Source organism: Odocoileus virginianus, chromosome 20, assembly GCF_023699985.2.
Source record: "Odocoileus virginianus isolate 20LAN1187 ecotype Illinois chromosome 20, Ovbor_1.2, whole genome shotgun sequence".
Taxonomy (NCBI): Eukaryota; Metazoa; Chordata; class Mammalia; order Artiodactyla; family Cervidae; genus Odocoileus; species Odocoileus virginianus.
The window spans coordinates 850357-869304 of NC_069693.1; the positions used below are offsets into that span (position 1 = coordinate 850357).

General features: G+C 49.3%; 2 protein-coding genes across 6 annotated transcripts; one reads left to right on the forward strand and one right to left on the reverse strand.

Annotated features, from left to right (window-relative positions):
- The first annotated feature begins 131 nt into the window (after positions 1–131).
- Positions 132–8621, forward strand: ZNF132 (zinc finger protein 132). Of its 2 annotated transcripts, XM_070451595.1 has the most exons (4): positions 132–587; positions 2389–2469; positions 2625–2793; positions 5807–8621. In XM_070451595.1, the coding sequence occupies exons 1-4, from the start codon at positions 573–575 to the stop codon at positions 7729–7731; spliced, it is 2190 nt and encodes a 729-aa protein (XP_070307696.1). In that variant the 5' UTR covers positions 132–572; the 3' UTR covers positions 7732–8621. The 2 variants fall into 2 exon arrangements, with proteins under 2 accessions (XP_070307696.1, XP_020755343.2); XM_020899684.2 differs by lacking the exon at positions 2389–2469 and having other exon boundaries at positions 137–587.
- Positions 8622–11082: 2461 nt separating this feature from the next.
- On the reverse strand, positions 11083–18948 carry ZNF584 (zinc finger protein 584). 4 transcript variants are annotated; one of them, XM_070451642.1, is made up of 3 exons: positions 18665–18948; positions 17456–17582; positions 11083–12619 (listed from the first exon to the last, which is right to left on the reverse strand). In XM_070451642.1, exons 2-3 carry the CDS (start codon positions 17487–17489, stop codon positions 11613–11615), a joined length of 1041 nt encoding a protein of 346 aa, XP_070307743.1. In that variant the 5' UTR covers positions 17490–17582; positions 18665–18948; the 3' UTR covers positions 11083–11612. The 4 variants fall into 4 exon arrangements, 3 of the variants coding, with proteins under 3 accessions (XP_070307743.1, XP_070307744.1, XP_020755557.2); XM_070451643.1 differs by having other exon boundaries at positions 18838–18945; XM_020899898.2 differs by having other exon boundaries at positions 18434–18941.

Genomic DNA, 18948 nt, shown 5'->3' on the forward strand with positions numbered 1-18948 from the left:
GCACGGCGAGGGTAGTTCTGGGTAGTGTAGTTCATGTCGCGTGAGCCGTGATGCGGTGCGTCCTGCCTAATCACCTAGGCAACGACTCGGCGGCACAGCGATAGGCTCAGGGAAAAGCGTCACAGACGTCCACGAGTCTGGAGCCAGTGAGGGTCAGGATTCGGGCGTTTTCGCCTGGCCTTAGAGGGTGGGGCGGGACTTCCGGCGTCGCCATTGCAGTCTTAGTTTTGTGCCTGGTGGGGCTGCGGCAGACACGCCCTGGAACGTGAGGCGAAGGCTCCCAGGGGGACGTTCTGGGACCCTCTTCGCACCTTGGCACTCCCTTTTACCCTCGGCTCACCGCCCCTCTTTCCCAAGCCTGGGTTTCTGTTCCCCGCCTTCGTCCCAAGTTCCGGGGAGGCAGCTTCCGTTTCATCCTGGGGACGGTCGAAGCACTGAGTGCGACCATCAACCTGCGTCACCCCACCCAGTGTGTGTGTGGGGGGTTGGGTGAGCCCGCCGGCTCGTCCCGGCCGCCGCCTGACACGGCCCCGCCCAGCTCACAGGCTGTGACCGGTCCTGCAGAGTCGCTGATGGACCCAGGGCAGGTGAGTGGCAGGTGAGAGGACACAGGTCTTCACCTGCTGAGATCCCCGCCCTTGTGACCCTGGGGTCTGTTAGGGAATGGTGGGTGGCGTCCCGAACTCGGCCTGCACATGAGTCTGGGCCCTTGAGAGTCACTTTCCCCTGGCATCCTGAACCTAGGCCAGAGGTTATGTGGAGCTGATCACATGGCATAAGATCTGGAAAGGTGCCCGTGACACAGGGACCAGCATGTGCCAGTTGCTTGGAGGTGGGCATAAAGTGACAGTGTTGAGGGAAACGACAGATCTCCATTTCTTCTGGTGGAAATAGAGAGCAAGGGAACTGGTGACAGACCCGGAAAGGGAGGCTGGGGTGCTGGGCCTCTATTCTCAGTGTGGTGCAGGTCACTGGGAAGTTTAGAGCAGAGGAGGAGGTGATCTGAATCAGATCTTAACAAGTCTGTGGATGCTGGGTGAAGAGACTGGAAGGTGGGGTGAGGTTGGAGGCCCGAAGATCATGGAGGAGGTGACTGCAGTAGTCCCGGTGTGTGGTTTTGGTGGCTAGAGCAGGGAGGTGCCTGTAAGGTAGGAGAAGTGGTTGGCTCCTGGATGTAATTTTTAGGGTGGACTAGATTTCCTGATGTGTGGCAGGGAGATATGGTTGACCCTGAATGTTTTTTCGGATTTGGAAGATGGTTTGAGGAGTAGATTTCAGAGGGAAAATAACTGTATTTTGGCCATATCATATTTGGAATGTCATTGAGACTGCCAGATTGAGATGTCAAGTGTATTTCATGCCAGCTTAAGACTAGAGACGTCCGCTGGGTGGAGGCTTGTGCTTGCACACTGTCTGCAGCTATGAGCTGGATTCAGGATGATGAACAAGCCTCTGAATAGAGTGTAGACCTGGGATGAAAAAATGAAGCACATGGTCTTCCTTGGTGGTCCAGTGGCCAAGACTCCATGCTTTCAATGCATGGGACCTGGGTTCAGTCCCTGGTCAGGGAACTAGATTCCACCTGCCACAACTAAGATGCCGCATGATGCAACTAAGACAAGCACAGCCAAATAAATAAATACAAAACAAAAAAAAAAGCACAGAAGTAAGGTAGGATGACAGTGGGGCCTGAGTTTAGATTGTTTTACCTTTCTACAGCTCACAGGGTTTTGTGACCATCCTCCTTACGTCCATGGGGGTTTGTTAGGCTGCTGGAATATCAGGAACAAAAAGGCTCAACCCAAGCTAAGAGTTGCCATGCCAAGAGTGGGGACAAGCAAGTCAGGGATTTGTGTATTAGGACGGGCAAGGACAGCTATGACTTGTGAAGGGACAGCATGCATAATGTCAGAGCTGGAAGAGAAAAACGGTGTTTGAGATTATTACTCCTGGTTCTGGGGTGCAAGGTTGGAGCAACAGAGCCAAGAAGGGAGGCTTTATCTAGAGAGGTGATGGCTCTCTCTGTTAGTGAGAAATTTTTGCAATCAAGGACAGTCCAAGGTCGGCATCGGATCCTGCTTGCCTCTGTTGGCAAGCTAAGTGCATAGTGGTAAATGAGTACAGAGGAACATGCCTATGGCCAGGGACAGGGGCGATGGTATTGTGGGATGTGGGAAGTAGAGGTATGAAGATTGATGTGTACATGGGTAGGGAATAAGCCCTGATACAGAGGCTTAAGAAAGAAAAGAGAGCCCAGATTTTCTTACATTTGCGAGGTGTGACCTGAAGGACACAGGGAAGTTGGTTAGTAGGGAGAGGGGTGTCATGTGACAACTTAGAGCTCAAACAGCATCCATCTACACACCTTCCTTTTGTCTCTCTCGTTAGGACTGGTCTGAAAACAGTGGCCAGTGGGAATGTGAGGAGAGCAGGGCACCAGTGGGGCCAGCACCTGTGGTCTTCTCGGAGGTGAGGGCCTGCAGAGGGGGTGAGCTGCAGGCGGGTGGAGGGAGGATGGACGGGGTTCATGAGGAGAGGAGATGCCAGTGGGACACGTGGCAGAACTCTGAGTCGCACATCAAGGGCCTGAATGTGCCCGCTGGACTGTTTTGTTTGTTTTCCAGCCCACCTACTGGCCACCTGGCCTTGCTGTCTCCTCATGGGGGAGCCTGGTGGCCTTCGAGGAGGTGGCCATGCACTTCTCCAGGGAGGAGTGGGAGCTCCTCGATGAGGCCCAGAGGCAGCTGTACCACACCGTGATGCTGGAGACCTTGGAGCTCGTGACCTCACTTGGTAAGGCCCTCATGCCCTGCCCTGGCCTGGGGGCCAGCATCTGCCTTTTGTCTTCTCCCCAGCCCCAAGCTGGACCAAGGACACTGCTTCCTGCCCAGGTTTCCTGTTGTAGCTGCTGTGACTGCTGGGCCTGGGTTGTGTGCACCCCTGTTTCTCCCTGAGCATCCTCATGAGGAGTCCTAACAGCTATTAGGTTGGGGATGCTATTAGCATGAGGTTGGGGATCGGGCATTCTGGTCTGCCTGAAGGGTCCTGCTCAACTTTACCAGTTTACCTTTAAACTCAACTTTACCTAGCTGGCTGATCTAGTGTGGGGCCATGCCGAGGTTTTGCCCCTTCCCCTGGAGACATTTTTTTAATGGCTTTACTGATATATATTATAACGTTCACCCTTTTATTTATTTTTTTTACAAAAATCAATTTTAACGTTCACCCTTTTAAAGTATATCGTTTAGTGGGTTTTCATGTTTCCAGTGTATAAATATCACCATACTCCATAAAGCTCCTTGAAGAGAACATAGGCAAAATATTCTTTGATATAAATCATACCAGTGTTTTCTTAAGTCCGTCTCCCATGGCAACAGAAATAAAAACAAACAAATGGAACCTAATAAAACTTACAAGTTTTTGCACAGCAAAGGAAACCATAAACAAAATGAAAATACAACTTAGAAACTGGGAGAAAATATTTGTAAACGATATGATTATCAAGGGTTTTAATTTCCAAAATATACAAACAGCTCATACAACTCAATAACAAGAAAACAACCCCATTGAAAAATGGGCAGAAGACCTAAACAGACATTTCTCCAAAGAAGACATACGGATGACCAAAAAGCATGTAAAAAGATGCTCAACACTGCTTATTATTAGAGAAATTCAAATGAAAACTAATGAGGTATCACCTCACACCAGTCAGAATAGCCATCATTAAAAAGTCTACAAATAACAAATGCTATAGAGCGTGTGGAAAAAGGAACCCTCCTACACTGTTGATGGGAATGTAAATTGGTGCAGCCACTATGGAAAACAGTATGGAGGTTCTTGAAAAAATGAAAAATAGAGTTGCCATATGATCTAGCAATCTCACTCCTGGGCATATATCTGGAGAAAAAACAGCAATTCGAAAGGATAAGTTTACTCCAGTGTTCATTGTAGCACTATTTACAATAGCCAGGACATGGAAGCAACATAAATTCTATCGACAGATGAATGGAAAAGAAGATGTGGTGTATGTATACAATGGAATATTACTCAGCCATAAAAAAGAAATAATGCCACTTGCTGTAATGTGGGTGAACCTAGAGATTATCATACTAAGTGAAGTAAGTCATAAGGAGAAAAGATAAGTACCATGTGATAACTCTTATGTGTGGAATCTAAAATACAACACGAACATATCTGTAAAGCAGAAAAAGTCTCACAGATATAGAGAACAGACTTGTGCTTGCCAACGGTGGGGGTTGGGAGAGGGATGGATTGGAATTAGGAAATGCAAACTATTATATATAGAATGGATAATCATTAGGTCCTACTGTATAGCACAGCAAACTATAATAGGAAAGAATACGAGAAAGAACATATGTATAACTGAGGCAGTTTGCTTTATGGCAGAACTTAACAATACAATTTTTTAAAATTAAGGATAATAAACAAATGGATTTCCCTGGTGGCCCAGACAGTAAAGCGTCTGCTACAATGCAGGAGACCCGGGTTCATTCCCTGGGTTGGGAAGATCTCCTGGAGAAGGAAATAGCAACCCACTCCAGTATTCTTGCCTGGAAAATCCCATGGATGGAGGAGCCTGGTAGGCTACAGTCAGTGGGGTCGCAGAGAGTCAGACACGACTCAGCGACTTCACTTTCACTTTTTCAATAAATTAATGTCACCATACTTTAATTTTAGAACATTTTCATTACCTAAGGAAAAACTCTGTACCCTTTAGCAGTCACTCTTTATCCTCCCTCATCCTGTCCTGAGTCCTAGGCAACCACTAATCTACTTTCTGACTATACAGATTTGCTTATTCTATTAATAGATATTTTATGCAAATGGAATTATACAATATGTGTTTTCTGTGACTGGCTTTTACTTGACATAATGTTGAGGTTCATCCATGTTATAGAATATATCAGTAATACTTCTTTCATTTTTATGGCTGAAAAATATTCCAGTGTATAGGTATACCAGTTTTGTTTATCCAGTCAGCAGCTGATGGACATTTGACTTTTTTCCACTTTTTGACTGTTAAAAAATCATGGCTGTTACAAATGTTCATGTACAAGTTTTTGTGTAGATATATGTCATTTCTCTTCAGTAAATACATAGCAGTGAAATTCCTAAACTGTTTCCAATTGGCAGCACCATTTTACATTCCCACTGCAGTTTATGAGTGTTTCAGTTTCTCTGCTTCCTCATCAAAAACTTGTTATCTTTTTTTCTTAAAGCTATCCTGGTAAGTTTAAAGTGGTATCTCATTGTGGTTTGAGCTTGCATTTTTGTAAAGACTAATGGGCTTCCCCAGTGGTGCAGTGGTAAAGAATCTGCCTACCAGTGCAGGAGATGGAAGAGATGTAGGTTCGATCCCTGATTCAGGAAGATCCCCTGGAGTAGGAAATGCCAACCCACTCCAGTATTTTTGTCTGGAAAATTCCATAGACAGAGGAGCCTGACAGGCTATAGTGCATGGGGTTGCAAAGAGTCGGACACAACTGAGCACACACACAGTACACACAGTGACTAATGATGTTGAGCTTCTTTTCATTTACTTTCTGGCCATCTGTGTATATATATCTGTTTCTGAAAAATGTCTTTTCAGGTCCTTTGCCTCTGAGTTCTTGCCTCTGGTGAGGGCCCTGTCCTGCAAGTGAGCCTTTCACTCTAACTCTGCCCCACCTGGCCTGTCGGCAAACCCTTGGAACATTCCTGTATGTGTCAGTGACACATTTCTAAAGAAGTCACCCTTTTCACTAAGTGGAACGCTCACATTAACCAGAAATTTCTCGTCTTTCAGGCTGTTGGCCTGTGGTGGAAGGTGAGGAGTTGCCTTCTGAGAAGAATGCTTCTGGAGAAGTGGTGGCACAGGTCAGGACTCCCAGTGTACCTCCTTCCATTCAGAAGGCTGACAGCTGTGACACGTGTGAGCCACTCTTGAAAAACATTTTGCAGCTGGACGACCATCAAAGGCATACTGGGGAGACTCCCTGCACATGTTTAGCATATGGAAGAAAGTTTTGGTTTGGTGCAAATCTTCACCAGCATCAAGAGTACAATGGAGAAAAGCCCTTCCAATGGAACAGAGACAGGGACTTGTTTGTGAAGAGCTCAACAGGCTCTCTGTCAGAGAAGCCCATTACATGTGGGTTAGGTGGCCAGGATGTCTCAGACAGCCATGACCTCCTCCAGCCCCCAAGCATGAATGGCAGTGGGGAGCCACATAGCAGCACAAAGGGCAGGGAGGCCTCACTGCACCCTTTCGATTCTGGGCAGCTCCCAGAGGTCCAGTCCTTACAGAAGCCCTTCAACTGCAGTGACAGTGGGAAAGCCTTCCAGAAGACTAATGTCCTCCTCAGCCACCTGAGCACTCACTCTGAAGAGACACCATTTAGATGCCCAAGAGTTGAAAATTCCTTAGAGGAGAAATCAGCCCTTATTAGTGACCAATGGTTTCATACTGGAGAAACATCTCATATATGCAAAGAGTGTGGCAAGGCTTTCAGTCACCCATATAAACTGAGGAAGCATCAGAAATTCCACACAGGAGTTAAAGATTATGCGTGCAGCGACTGTGGGAAAACCTTCAGCCACAAACTCACCCTCATTCATCACCAGAGAATCCACACAGGAGAAAGGCCTTATGAATGCAGTGAATGTGGGAAAGCCTTCAATAACAGGTCACACCTCGCTCGGCATGAGAAAGTTCACACAGGAGAAAGGCCTTTCAAGTGCAGCAAATGTGGAAGAGCCTTCAGCCAAAGCTCGAATTTCCTTCGGCACCAGAAAGTCCACACCCACATAAAGCCTTATGAGTGCAGTCAGTGTGGTAAAGCCTTCAGTCGCAGCTCTGCGCTCATGCAGCACTGGAGAGTTCACACTGGAGAAAGACCGTTTGAGTGCAGTGAGTGTGGGAGAGCTTTTAACAACAACTCCAACCTTGCTCAGCACCAGAAGGTTCACACCGGAGAACGGCCTTTCGGATGCAGTGAATGTGGGAGAGACTTTAGCCAAAGCTCTCACCTCCTTCGCCATCAGAAGGTCCACACCGGAGAGCGGCCTTTTGCATGTGGTGAATGTGGGAAAACCTTCAGCAATAGCTCCACCCTCATTCAGCACCAGAAAGTACATACTGGACAAAGGCCTTACAGGTGCAGTGAGTGCAGAAAAGCCTTCAGTCGCAACTCCAGCCTGGTTCAGCACTGGAGAACTCACACTGGGGAAAAGCCTTATGAGTGCAGTGAATGTGGAAAAGCCTTTGCTCACAGTTCCAGTCTCATTGAGCACTGGAGAGTTCACACCAGAGAAAGGCCTTATGAGTGTAATGAATGTGGGAAGTTCTTTAGCCAAAAGTCCATTCTTACGAAGCATCAGAAAGTTCACACTGGGGAAAGGCCTTATGAGTGCACTAAATGTGGCAAGTTCTTTAGCCGTAAGTCCAGCCTCATCTATCACTGGAGAGTTCACACTGGGGAAAGGCCTTACGAGTGCAGTGCATGTGGGAGAGCCTTCAGCAGTAACTCTCACCTCATTCGTCACCAGAGAGTGCACACACAGGAAAGGCCCTACGAATGCAGCCAGTGTGGGAAAGCCTTTAGTGAAAGATCCACACTTGTTCGACACCAAATAGTTCACACCAGAGAAAGGACTTATGAGTGTGGCCACTGTGGGAAAATCTTCAGCCGCCTCTGCAACCTTGCACAGCATAGAAGGATCCACAGCTGAGTGTAGCCTCATGGAGATGGTCTTTGGGAGATCTTCAGCCACATCATACTTCAGGCAGCAGACTACAGAGAAATTCCCTAATGTGTCACTGATGTGGAAATACCTTCAGAAGCTACCCTGCCCTTTCTGAGTAGCCTGGGAACCTACACAGCGCTGTCTCCCCTCTGGAGCATAAACCTCTTTCTAGCTGCCTGTTGCCTCTGAGAGAGTCAGGGAATGAACTGACCCATGCTGGTTGAGAGATTCATTAATAAAGACACATGACAGTCCTACACATTAATGTACCCAACAGTGCTTCAGGATACATGAAGCAAAAACTGATGGAACTGCAAGGAGAAAGAGACAAATTCACAATTATACTTTGGGATGTTCACACTCTCCCAGATAATCATTAAAGGCGTGGAAGACAGCAATTTTAACCAGCTTGACATAATATTTATAGAACTTCCTGTCCAAGAGGACAGAATAGACATTCTTCTCACATGCACGTAGAACATTTACCAAAATGGAGCATATTCTGGGCCATAAAAGAAGGCCTGATAAAGGGAAAAGAAATAATACATGGTATGGGCCTTGACTATAACAGAATTCAATAAGAAATCAAGAACAGAATGATGTGTGGGAAACCCTCATTCAGAAACTGAATATCACACTTATAAATAATCCATGGTCAAAGATGAAATCAAAAGAAAAATTTGAAAGTACTTGGAATGAAAATGAAAACAGCATATCAAAATATGTGGGATATACCTAAAACTGTACCAAGGGAGAAATTGTGTGTGTGTGTGTGTATAGGTGTGTGTCCATGTATACTGGTGAAATACTAATAAGCCTTATGGATTGTAGAAGAATCATTAAATGCCAGGTTTTTTAAAGTTCCAACAAAAGAAGCAGACGTGACTCCAGGCCACGAAGTTTTTCTTCACTGAAAGGTAAAAGCCTACTGTAGGGTCACGTGAGCCCCCAGGAGAAAAACATAAGGACAGACTCGGGTCCTGAGATGAGGTGCACCAGGAGGGGCTCACTGACACACTGAAGGGCCCGTCACAGCCCTGCTCACAGCTGCCAGTGAGGGATGTCTGTCTCCCATGTCTTAGTCCATTCCAACTGATCAAACAAATACAAACTGGAAGGCTTTAAAATAACAAATTTATCACAGTCCTGGAGACTGGAAAATGCAAGATCACAGTGCCAGGATATTTGGTGTCAGGTGAGGATCTGCTTCCTGGTTGACAGCCATCCTCTGTGTCCTCACAGTGAAGGAGAGGGGGTCCTTGGGGGCCTCTCTTATGAGACCACTAATCCCAGTCACAAGGGTTCCTCCCTCAAGACCTCATCAACCTCCCAAAGGCCCCACTTCCAAATACAGAACACTGAGTGGGTTAGGCTTTAACCTAGGTATTGGGGGGGGGGGGACACAGCTTCGGTCTACACCACCCTACTACAATGTCAGTTTCACGCAGGAGGGGCCTGTGGATTTCATCCTGCCAGGGGAGTGAAGTCTCCAGGGCTCAGCAGCTGGACGGGGTAAGCACCACTCTTTCCCTGAGGTCTCCTACCTTCTCCTTCCCCAGGGTCAGCTCCGACAGGGCTGTGTACCATCCCTCAGGGCCACCAGACATCCCCTGGGGTCCTACTGGGCACCAGGCTTTTGCCTGAGCTCCGCGGTAGATGCATTTCATCTCCATCTGATGTGCAATACAAAGGTTTAACGTGCAAAGGGACCAAAGGATACGGTCACTGCGGAGCAACCGCAGCTCTGAGAGGAATGAAGCACAGGTGAGAGTGACAGTGATGCCGCTACTGCCCGCTTTTAGGCTGGCAGGAAAATCTGAGGAGGGGACTCCAGGAACCTTTTCAGCCAGGAGCGGCAGTGCAGAGGCACCAGGCAGGGATGACCCATGGAGGGACCATGGGGGAGAAGCAGGCCGTGAGGTCAGGAGACAGGTCATGCCACCCTGTCGGTTGGGGTGAAGAGTCTGGTCAGTGCCCTGACCCCCACCTGCCTGGACATCTGGGCCCTGCTTGGCTCTGCCAGACTTTGACTCTGCTCCATACAGACCTCCACGCTGAAGGCAGACAGTTGATCACACACAGGGATTACACACACAAGGGCCCCAGCAGGCCTGGGGTGGCGTGTGCCTCACGGCACTGGAGACGCCGAGCAGACTGGCCGAGAGCTCCCTGCACCCACGGCTGCCGCCCCTCCTGCTGGCGGGGTGGCTGAGGGGAAACTGCTGAAGCTAAAGGCAGCAGCAGTGGGTTCCAACCCCAACACATGGTCCTGGCTGAGCACCACTCAGCCCAAAGCCTCCAGTCTGTTGTTGGCTCTCCCCAAACACGCCTCCACTAACGTTTTCTTCTTGATGTGAAGCACTATTTATAGACCAGGGACACGGTGACAACCACAGTGATAACAAGTTTCACTGAACTGACATTTACCTTGTAAAAGAGTAGTTTCCAACATTTGAAAAATCAAAGGGCCCACAACCGACAGATCTGGATCTATATGTGAATCAACAACTTCCTTCCCTGGAGCCCTGTGACAGCAACAGCAAAAAGTCAAGGCTGTGGTGTGCAGACACACCAGGAATCCCAACCAGGTCACGAAAGCTGCATCCCAGAATGACAGGATCTTCTCTCAGCCCCAGGGTGACGGCCAGGAGGTAAACATGCCCGGAAGGCTCTGAGGATCCAAGGAACCTGTAGGCTATTTGCTGACAGCGACCTTGGACACCAGAAACAGGCTTGAAATTCCTGAGAAACGGCCCGCCTCACCCCCTGAAACTGCTCCTGGCACATCCATGGATTCCTCTTTAGAATTAGCTCAAGCCTCATGTGTGCCAAGGCCCCTGCTCCACAGGACTCCTCTCCGTGCTCCTGTGCCCACTCACTCTGCCCAGCAGCCCCTGCAGGACATACAGCCACTCTCAAACTTACCTCCACGTTCTCAGTTTCAGAGAGCTCGGCCTCTGAGCTGATTCTAGAAGCAGCTTCTGGCCAGCGCTGGAGGTTGCAGAACTTACCCCAGAAACAAGGAGCCCAACTGGTGCCTGTCCCCAGTCACACAGGGATCTTCTCCCCACCACTCCATTCTTCAGGCAAACTCTGGGCCCAGAGGTAGACCCGACATCCAGGCCAGAGATCCACCCACAGAGCCCTTCAGTCTCCCCCCGGAGGTCTGAAGCTCCAGTGCAAACTCGGCCAACCTTGACTGGAGCTGGCCTCTGCCATCCTGCTGTCCCCGCTGAGGTGGACGCCAGTCAGGGACCTCCAGAGAAACCACGCCCTCTATTCATGAGCCCAGGTTGGTTCTCAGTCCTTCCACACACAGAGATCAGAGCCCAAAGATTAAGGGTGGCGTACACGGAAGGTTTTTATTCGACATTCCAGAGCTGCTTGAGACAGTCCCAGGGCTGGATAAATTCAGGACAGGGACCCAACGTGGCGTCCACAGAGTCCATAAAGATGGCTAACCTTCCCTGGAAGCCCCTGCAGACACTGCTCCGCTACCGTCGGCCAGCGCTAGGTCATGTCCGCACCTCAACCGCCTCGGGGGAGGGAATAAGGCCGCGAATGGAATCCAGCGCCCGTGACTCTGTCCCTTACGGAGGAGAGGGCGGCTTCCCAGAGCGCACAGGGTCACTGATGCACACCACGGGAGCTGCCGGCTCAGAGCGGTGGGACGGCTTCCGTCACAGGAACTGACAATGGCCCAACACTGCCAACAGCCGGCCGGGCTGGAGCGCAGCGCGCCTGCCCGTTGGTGAGGGCGTCGGGTTCCGCTGGCAAACGGCCCCTCTCCCCAGCCTCCCTTTTGGACTGAGAACTTGAGCAGGAGCCAGCCGCGGCCGATGGCTTCCTGCCTGCCAGCCAGCCCCCTACGGTCTTCCTGCAGCGTGAACCTTCCTGTGCTGGAGGAGGGTCGAGCCGTGTTTGAAAGCGCGACCGCACTCGGGGCACTCGTGGGCCCGCTCCTCGGTGTGGAAGCGCTGGTGGCGATTGCGGTAGGACCGGGTGGTGAAGGTCTTCCCACACAGGCCACACTCGTAGGGGCGCTCGCCGGTGTGGACCTTCCGGTGCTGGTACAGCCCCGACCGGGTCACGTAGGCCTTCCCGCACTCGCCGCAGCCGTACGGCCTCTCTCCCGTGTGCACCCTCTGGTGCAGGACGAAGCTGTGGCTGTATTTGAAGAGCTTCCCGCACTGCCGGCACTCGTACGGCCTTTCTCCGATGTGCACCTTCCGGTGCCGAATGAGGGTGGACGGCACGCTGAAGGCCTTCCCGCACTCGCCGCACTCGTAAGGCCGCTCTCCGGTGTGGATTCTCTGGTGCAGGACGAGCGCGTCCTTGCGGTTGAAGGTCTTCCCGCACTCGGCGCACTTGAAAGGCTTGACGCCAGTGTGGACCTTCTGGTGCTTCCTCAGTTTAGACGGGTAACTGAAGGCCCTGCCACACTCACTGCACACGTGGGGCGTCTCTCCAGGGCGAGCGTTCCGGTGAGGAAGCAGGCTTGAGTTCTCCGGCGGGCTGCTTCCACCTGCTGGGCCCCTGAAGGGCCGCCCTCTGGCGCGAGCGACGAGGTGGTCGAGGAGCGTGAAGGCCTGGAGGAAGGCCTGCCCACAGCCACTGCACCGGAAGGGCGTCTGCACCGCGTGGCCACCCTGCTGCCGCTGGCGAGCAGAGCCGGGTGGGCAGGCCTTGCTGCACTCGGGGCTCCCGCGGGGCGCCGCCTCTCCGCGGGCAGCCTGGGGCTGGAGGAAGCCTACGGCGGCAGGGAAGGCCCGTCCAGACGTCCCACACAGAGAGGGCTTCTCTGGCAGGCGGACTCGGCAGCTCTCTCCGAGCTCGCGAGGGGCGTCCTCATCCTGCAGTCTACACAGACAACCTGGGACAGAAGAGGCGGGCGCTGAGAGCGGGCCTGCAGGGAGGACGCACCCACGGAGGTGTCCACAGACTTGCAGGAGGTTGCAGGGAAGGGTTCGGATGAGGAGGGGCTGGCCCAGGGGAACAGGGAAACCGCAACAGGGACGAGGAAACAGACGGGAACACTGCAGGGAGGGGGCGCGGTCCTCAAGTCCTGCTCTGCACAGGGCTTCAGCTGGGCCAGCGATGCTGACGGCAGCGAGCCCTGTGGGGAGGACGTCTGCCCAGTGAAAAGACGACTGACAGAGCGGCAGGTGCTCATGGATTACTGAAGGATGTGTGCATCCCAAGTCACACGCAGAGCAGGTCACCGTGGGCAGCTCTGCAGCGGCACAGAGAAGCGGGAATGACCAGACAGAGGCCGGAGAGGTGGGGCATCCAGAGCCTCAGTAGAGACTGCAAGACCACACGCTGAGTCCAGAAGAGGGGCAAGGTGGGAGTAAGGTGTGGTCACTGGCCCCAGCACCCAAATGCCAGTGCACACATACCCATCACTGAAACCAAGGCCTCCCCTGGCCCCAGTCACTGAGTCTGGGACCCTTCCTGGCCTCTGCTCGGCTGACCACATTGTCCACCATGTTGGGCACCCAGGCCTCTTCCTCACCCTCCATTTGGGCAACCTTGGGGGACTTTGAAGGCGCAAAGCCTAAGAGGGAGAACAGTAATAAGATGCCAGCCCTAATCAAGACTGACCCACCCTACAAAAACAGAGGAAGCTTGTGTCACCATGGCACCCATGAAGGAAATCAAGTATTAGAACATGGGACTCTACATTTTTTTAAAAAAATTGTCAGAGGCAATTGAATGTTCATTTATTTTTTATTAATTTTTTAAAATTGAAATATAGTGGACTTACAGTACTGTATTGGTTTCTGGTGTACAGCAAAGTGATTCAGTTATGTATGTGTGTGTGTATATACCTTTTTCAGATTATTTTCCATTATAGGTTATTAGAAGATACTGAACACAGTTCCCTGTGCTGTACAGCAGCTCCTTGTTGGACCCTCTTCTGTACATTTAAAATGTGTTAAGAAGGTAAATATCATGGTTTGTTTTACCACAGTTTTCTAAAAAAGAACCCCCTATGAGGCAAAACTGACAATAATTAAAGAAAGAATTAAGACAATAATATTTAGAGACTTCAATTTCTAACTTTCATAAATGGATAGGACCACTAGGCAGAAACTGAAGACGGACGTACCACTTGAATAACGCTAAAAATCAACTAGACCTCTAAGACATCTATAGAACATGCTACTTAACAATAACAGAATACATATTCTCCTCCATTCTGACATGCACATGGAACATTCTCCAAAAGAGGCCATTTGCTAGGACATAAAACAAACCAGTAGACTTCAGAGTAGAAAGCAACAACAGAAAAAATTTTGGGAAATTCACAAATATTTTAGAATTCTTTCAAATCATGGTTTATTACAAGATATGAATATACTTCCCTGTGCTATATAATAGGACTTTGTTGTTTATCCATTCTATATGTAATAATCTGCATCTGCTAGTTACAAACTCCAATCCACCCCTCTCCTGCTCCTTGCCCCATCCCCTGGCAACCAAAAGTCAGTTCTCCATGTCTGTGAATCTAGAAAACTCACAAATTTATGAAAATTAAAGTACTCCTAAATAACCACAAGGAAAATTATAAAACACTTTGAGATAAATGAAAGAGAACACAACATACCAAAAGTTATGGGGAAAGTCTTGCTTAGAAGGAAAATTATAGCAACAAAAATTGAGCTGCCTTATTCACAACACCTCTGACACCAAATCCATGGGTGGTTTTCCATACTATTTCTCCAACTGGGTGTTCAAGGATTCAATTCGATTCTGACACCAGATACGTGAAATTAGCACCAGATCCCACAGGTTACGGGCTCAGTCTCACAAGACTGCCCCTACCTCAGGCATCAGTTGAAGTCCCCTGCCTCCCATACTTCTGGTAGCTGTAAATCTGAGATTCTCACAATTATTGATTCCGCTTCAGGTTCAATAAGTTGCTAGAACAGATCTGATAACTCAGGTAAAGAGTTTACTTACTATTACCAATTTATTTTAAAGGCTATAACTCAGGAACAGCCCAGTGGAAGAAATGAAAAGGGCAGGGTATGCCAGGGTTGGAGACTGAGGATGCAGAGGGTAAGAAGGATCCATGCCCTTGGTGGCACCGTTCTCCTAGCACCTCAGATGTGTCCACTAACCCAGAAGCTCTCTGAACTGGTCATTCTGGAGTTTTTATGGATGTTTCATCACATAGGCATGATTGATTGAATCACTGGCCATTGATGATTGGCCCAAACTCCAGCCCCTCCCCCTCCCCACAAATGTCAGGGTAGGGAAGTGAGAGGAGGAGGCTGGGAGTAACTGAAAATCCAACCTTCCAATCATCCCCTGGTATTTTTGGTGCCCAGCCCCTATTCTGAGACTATCCAGGGGTCCCCAGCAACTGTCAATGTTCATCAGCATACAGAAGCATCTCATCACTCCAGAGATTCCCGAAGTTTTAGGAGCTGCATGCCAAAGAACTGGGAACAAAGACAAAATACATGTTTCTTAAAATGGCACAACACACATAGTAAAAAAGATCTCTATATGTATAACTGAATCACTCTGTTGTACCCCTGAAACACTGTAAATCAACTACACTTCAACTATAAAATGAATTTTTTAAAAAAGACCTTCAACCAATATCCTAACTTTATACTTCAAAGAACATAAAGAAAAAAACCAAAAAAAAGAAAAGAAAAAAACCAACCCCAAAGTAGAAAAAGACAATTTAAAAAAAAAAAAAGCAGAGATAAACTGACTGAAGAAGAAACAGAACAGCTGAATAGACTTAAAAAAAAAACTTCCGCACAGGGAAAAAAAAAAAGCTAGGCCGAGATGGTGTCTCAGGTTAATATTAACACAAATAAGAATTAACGCCGATATTTCAGAAACTGTTCATAAAACAGAAGATGAGGGAACATTTCCTAATTCATCCTTTGAAGCCAAAATTATCCTCATGCTCAATCCACGTAAGATACAAGAAAAGAAAACATACCACGTATGAATATAGAAAATCAATTACTGTAATACACCACATTAATAGAACAGAGGACAAAAATCACATGATCATTTCAATAGACATGGAAAAGCACTGCCCAAAATCTAAGAACTTTTCACAGTAAATGCACTCAACAAGAGAACTTCCTCACCTGAATAGGACATTGCAATAAACTTATAGCTAACATCATACTTATTAGTGAAAGACTGATGAGTGCCTTTCCTATCAGAACTGGAACAAGAAAAGATGTCTACTCTTAAAATTTATATCCAACAGCCAAGTTGGTTAGGCAAAGGAAGAAGTAAAAATATCTCTACTCACAGATGTTCTGACATTATATATATATATATATAATACCAAACAATCCACTGAAAGAACTATTAGAACTAATAAATGAGTTTAGCAAGGTTGCAGAGTACAAGATCTGTACACAAAAATCAATTACATTTCTCATTTCTATACACTAGCAATATATAATCTAAAATGAAATTAAGAAAAAAATTCCACTTAAAAGAGCATTAAAAAAAAAGATTTAAAAAATGGGAAGACCCAGAGGGATCGGATGGGGAGGGAGGCGGGAGGGGGGATCAGGATGGGGTACACATGTAAATCCATGGCTGATTCATGTCAATGTACAGCAAAAACCACTACCATATTGTAAAGTAATTAGCCTCCAACTAATAAAAATAAGCGGGAAAAAAAAAAGATAAAAAGGAGGGGGGAGGAAAAAAGAGCATCAAAATGAATAAAATACTTAGAAATAAATTTCGCTTTGTATATTGAAAACACTGTTTAAAACATTAGAGCTAGTGGGTTTCCATGGTGGCTCAGTGGTAAAGAATCTATCTGCCAATGCAGGAGACATGGGTGCAATCTCTGCCGGGAAGATGCCACGTGCTGTGGGGCAACTAAGCTTCTGAGCCACAACTACTGAACCTGTGCTCTAGAGCCTGGGAGCTGAAATTACTGAACTCACACGCAACTGCTGAAGCCCATGTACCCTACAGCCCATGCTCTGCAACAAGAGAAGCCGCCTCAATAAGCCTGCACATGCCAAGGAGAAGTAGCCCAACTGCTGCAACTAAAGAAAGCCCACCCACAGCAACCAAGACCCAGCACAGTCCAAAATAAATAAATACATAAAATTATTTTTTTAAAATATATGAATATATATATATATATAGAGAGAGAGAGAGCTAAATAAACAGAAACACATTCATGTTTATGGATTGAAAGATATTAAAAATGGCAGTCCTGGAATCTTCTGGAAGTCCAGTGGTTAGGACTCCATGCTTTCCCTGCCAAGGGCATGGCTTAAATCCCTGATGGGTAACTAAAAGCCCACAAACCACTCAATGCAGCAAAAAAAAAAGATGGCTATCCTGCCCAAACTGATCTACTGATTTCAAGTCATGGCTGACATCTGGCCCAGGGAGGGCCCTATAAAATTTCTTTTGGAGGAGGAAGGCAAAACTCAGAGCACAGAGCGGACAAAGCTTCAGCGAAGTCACGCTGCCAGAAAGAGGCAGAGCTGGGATTTGTTGGGCAAACTATAAACACCTGACCCCCAAGCCCTACTCCAGGAGCCTGTGGGGCAACAGGTGTCAAAGCTGCCAACAGTGCTGCTCAGAGAGAGGCAGGGAAGGGCACACAGACTCCGAGGGCTTTAGGACGAACAGAACTTTCCATGGAGAAAAGGCAGAGGTGGTCAGTCTGTTGGGGAAAAGTGTGACTTACCCAGTGAGCCAATGAGTGCAAAGTTCTCCAGCATAACATGACAGTACAGGCTCCTCTGGGTCAAATTAAGGAGACCCCACTCCTCCCGGGAGAAATACACAGCCACATCCTCAAAGGTCACCGGGCCCTGTAATGATGAATTCCACTGAGCCTTAGGGTCAATAATGGGCAGAAAGCCAACCAAAATATGGACAGAGAAACACTCCCACGCCCTTGACCCGTGCCTCAGGTCCCGCCACATCCCTCACTGCCGTCATGGTTCCCTGTGAGCCCCCACCACTCACAAGCCCTCATACCTCTCTCCTCCTAAGACCCCTAGCTCAGAGGATTCCCAGGGCCCCCAATACCATTGGTGCCTGTCTCATCTTGTTGCTATTAAACTCTGCATCCAGCCCACAACAGGCTGCCATCGATGGACGCCTTGAAGCACACAGGTCCATCCTATTTCCTATCAGTCAATTCCCTGTCTCCCAGGGATCACCATTCGGAAGCAACAAACCCACGGTAGCGTCTCTCTCTCAAGCCTAAGTGCCCTCCACTTTGCCCTCCTGCACGCCAGGCACGTAACTCGGTACCGCAGCACGGTGCAACTCCACACCCTCAGCACAACCTCACTAGTCCACCCCACTGGCAACTTTCGCATGCCACTGTGCACACTGGTGTCTCCAGGGTGCCACCACGGGGAGCAACTTCAAGTCCTTCCTGCATCGCCCCCCGCCCCGCCGCACCTCCAGCGGCCCACGGCCAAGGGTACCCCCCGGCTCTGCACAGAGGACCTCCTCACCCTGCAACCCTCTGTCGCCGGGAACCACACCACACACGTAGCTCCCAGATCCCCGTCCCTCCTCCGTCTCTGTCTCTGCACAGACTGTCCCTTCACCTGTCACAGCCTTCCTCACCTCTCATAGGCCATTCAGAGTCCAGACCTGCTGGGTGGGGGTTCGGGTGCTGAGAACCTGGGGCACACCTCCCACTCACCTGCGCCTCCTTTGCCATCGGAACCAGATGGCGGAGAGTTTCAGCGGGCTCAGCTGAGATCCGTACCCGCCAGCCCGCCCGAGCCCCCGGCCGAATGAAGACCAGGAGCCGCTCCGGGAGGTTCTCGGGGGACAACAGCAAGTCTCAGCAAAAGGGAATCATGGACGGGGTCACGGTGCGAGCAAAGGCGCGGTGACGGTCTCTGCGGTGAGAGCGCGGCCCTCAACGTACCTCACAACGCGGGGCAACGTCAGAAGCCCAGCCCCATTGCCCTCCCCGTGACGCAGGGACCGCCAGCGGAGGCAAAACGGACACCCGACGGCAACGTCGGAAGCCCCGGCCCGCCAGCGCCTCCAGGTGGAACCTCTGCCCGTGTGCCTCCGTTAACTCGACTCCCGGCTCACCTGTGACCCCGTTTGGGGCGCGCGCGAACTACCGGTCGCGTAAGTGACGTCGCAGACTGCGTCTGTACCGTTGTAGCTAACAGCCAGGAGAGGGGCGTTTCCGGGAGAGCG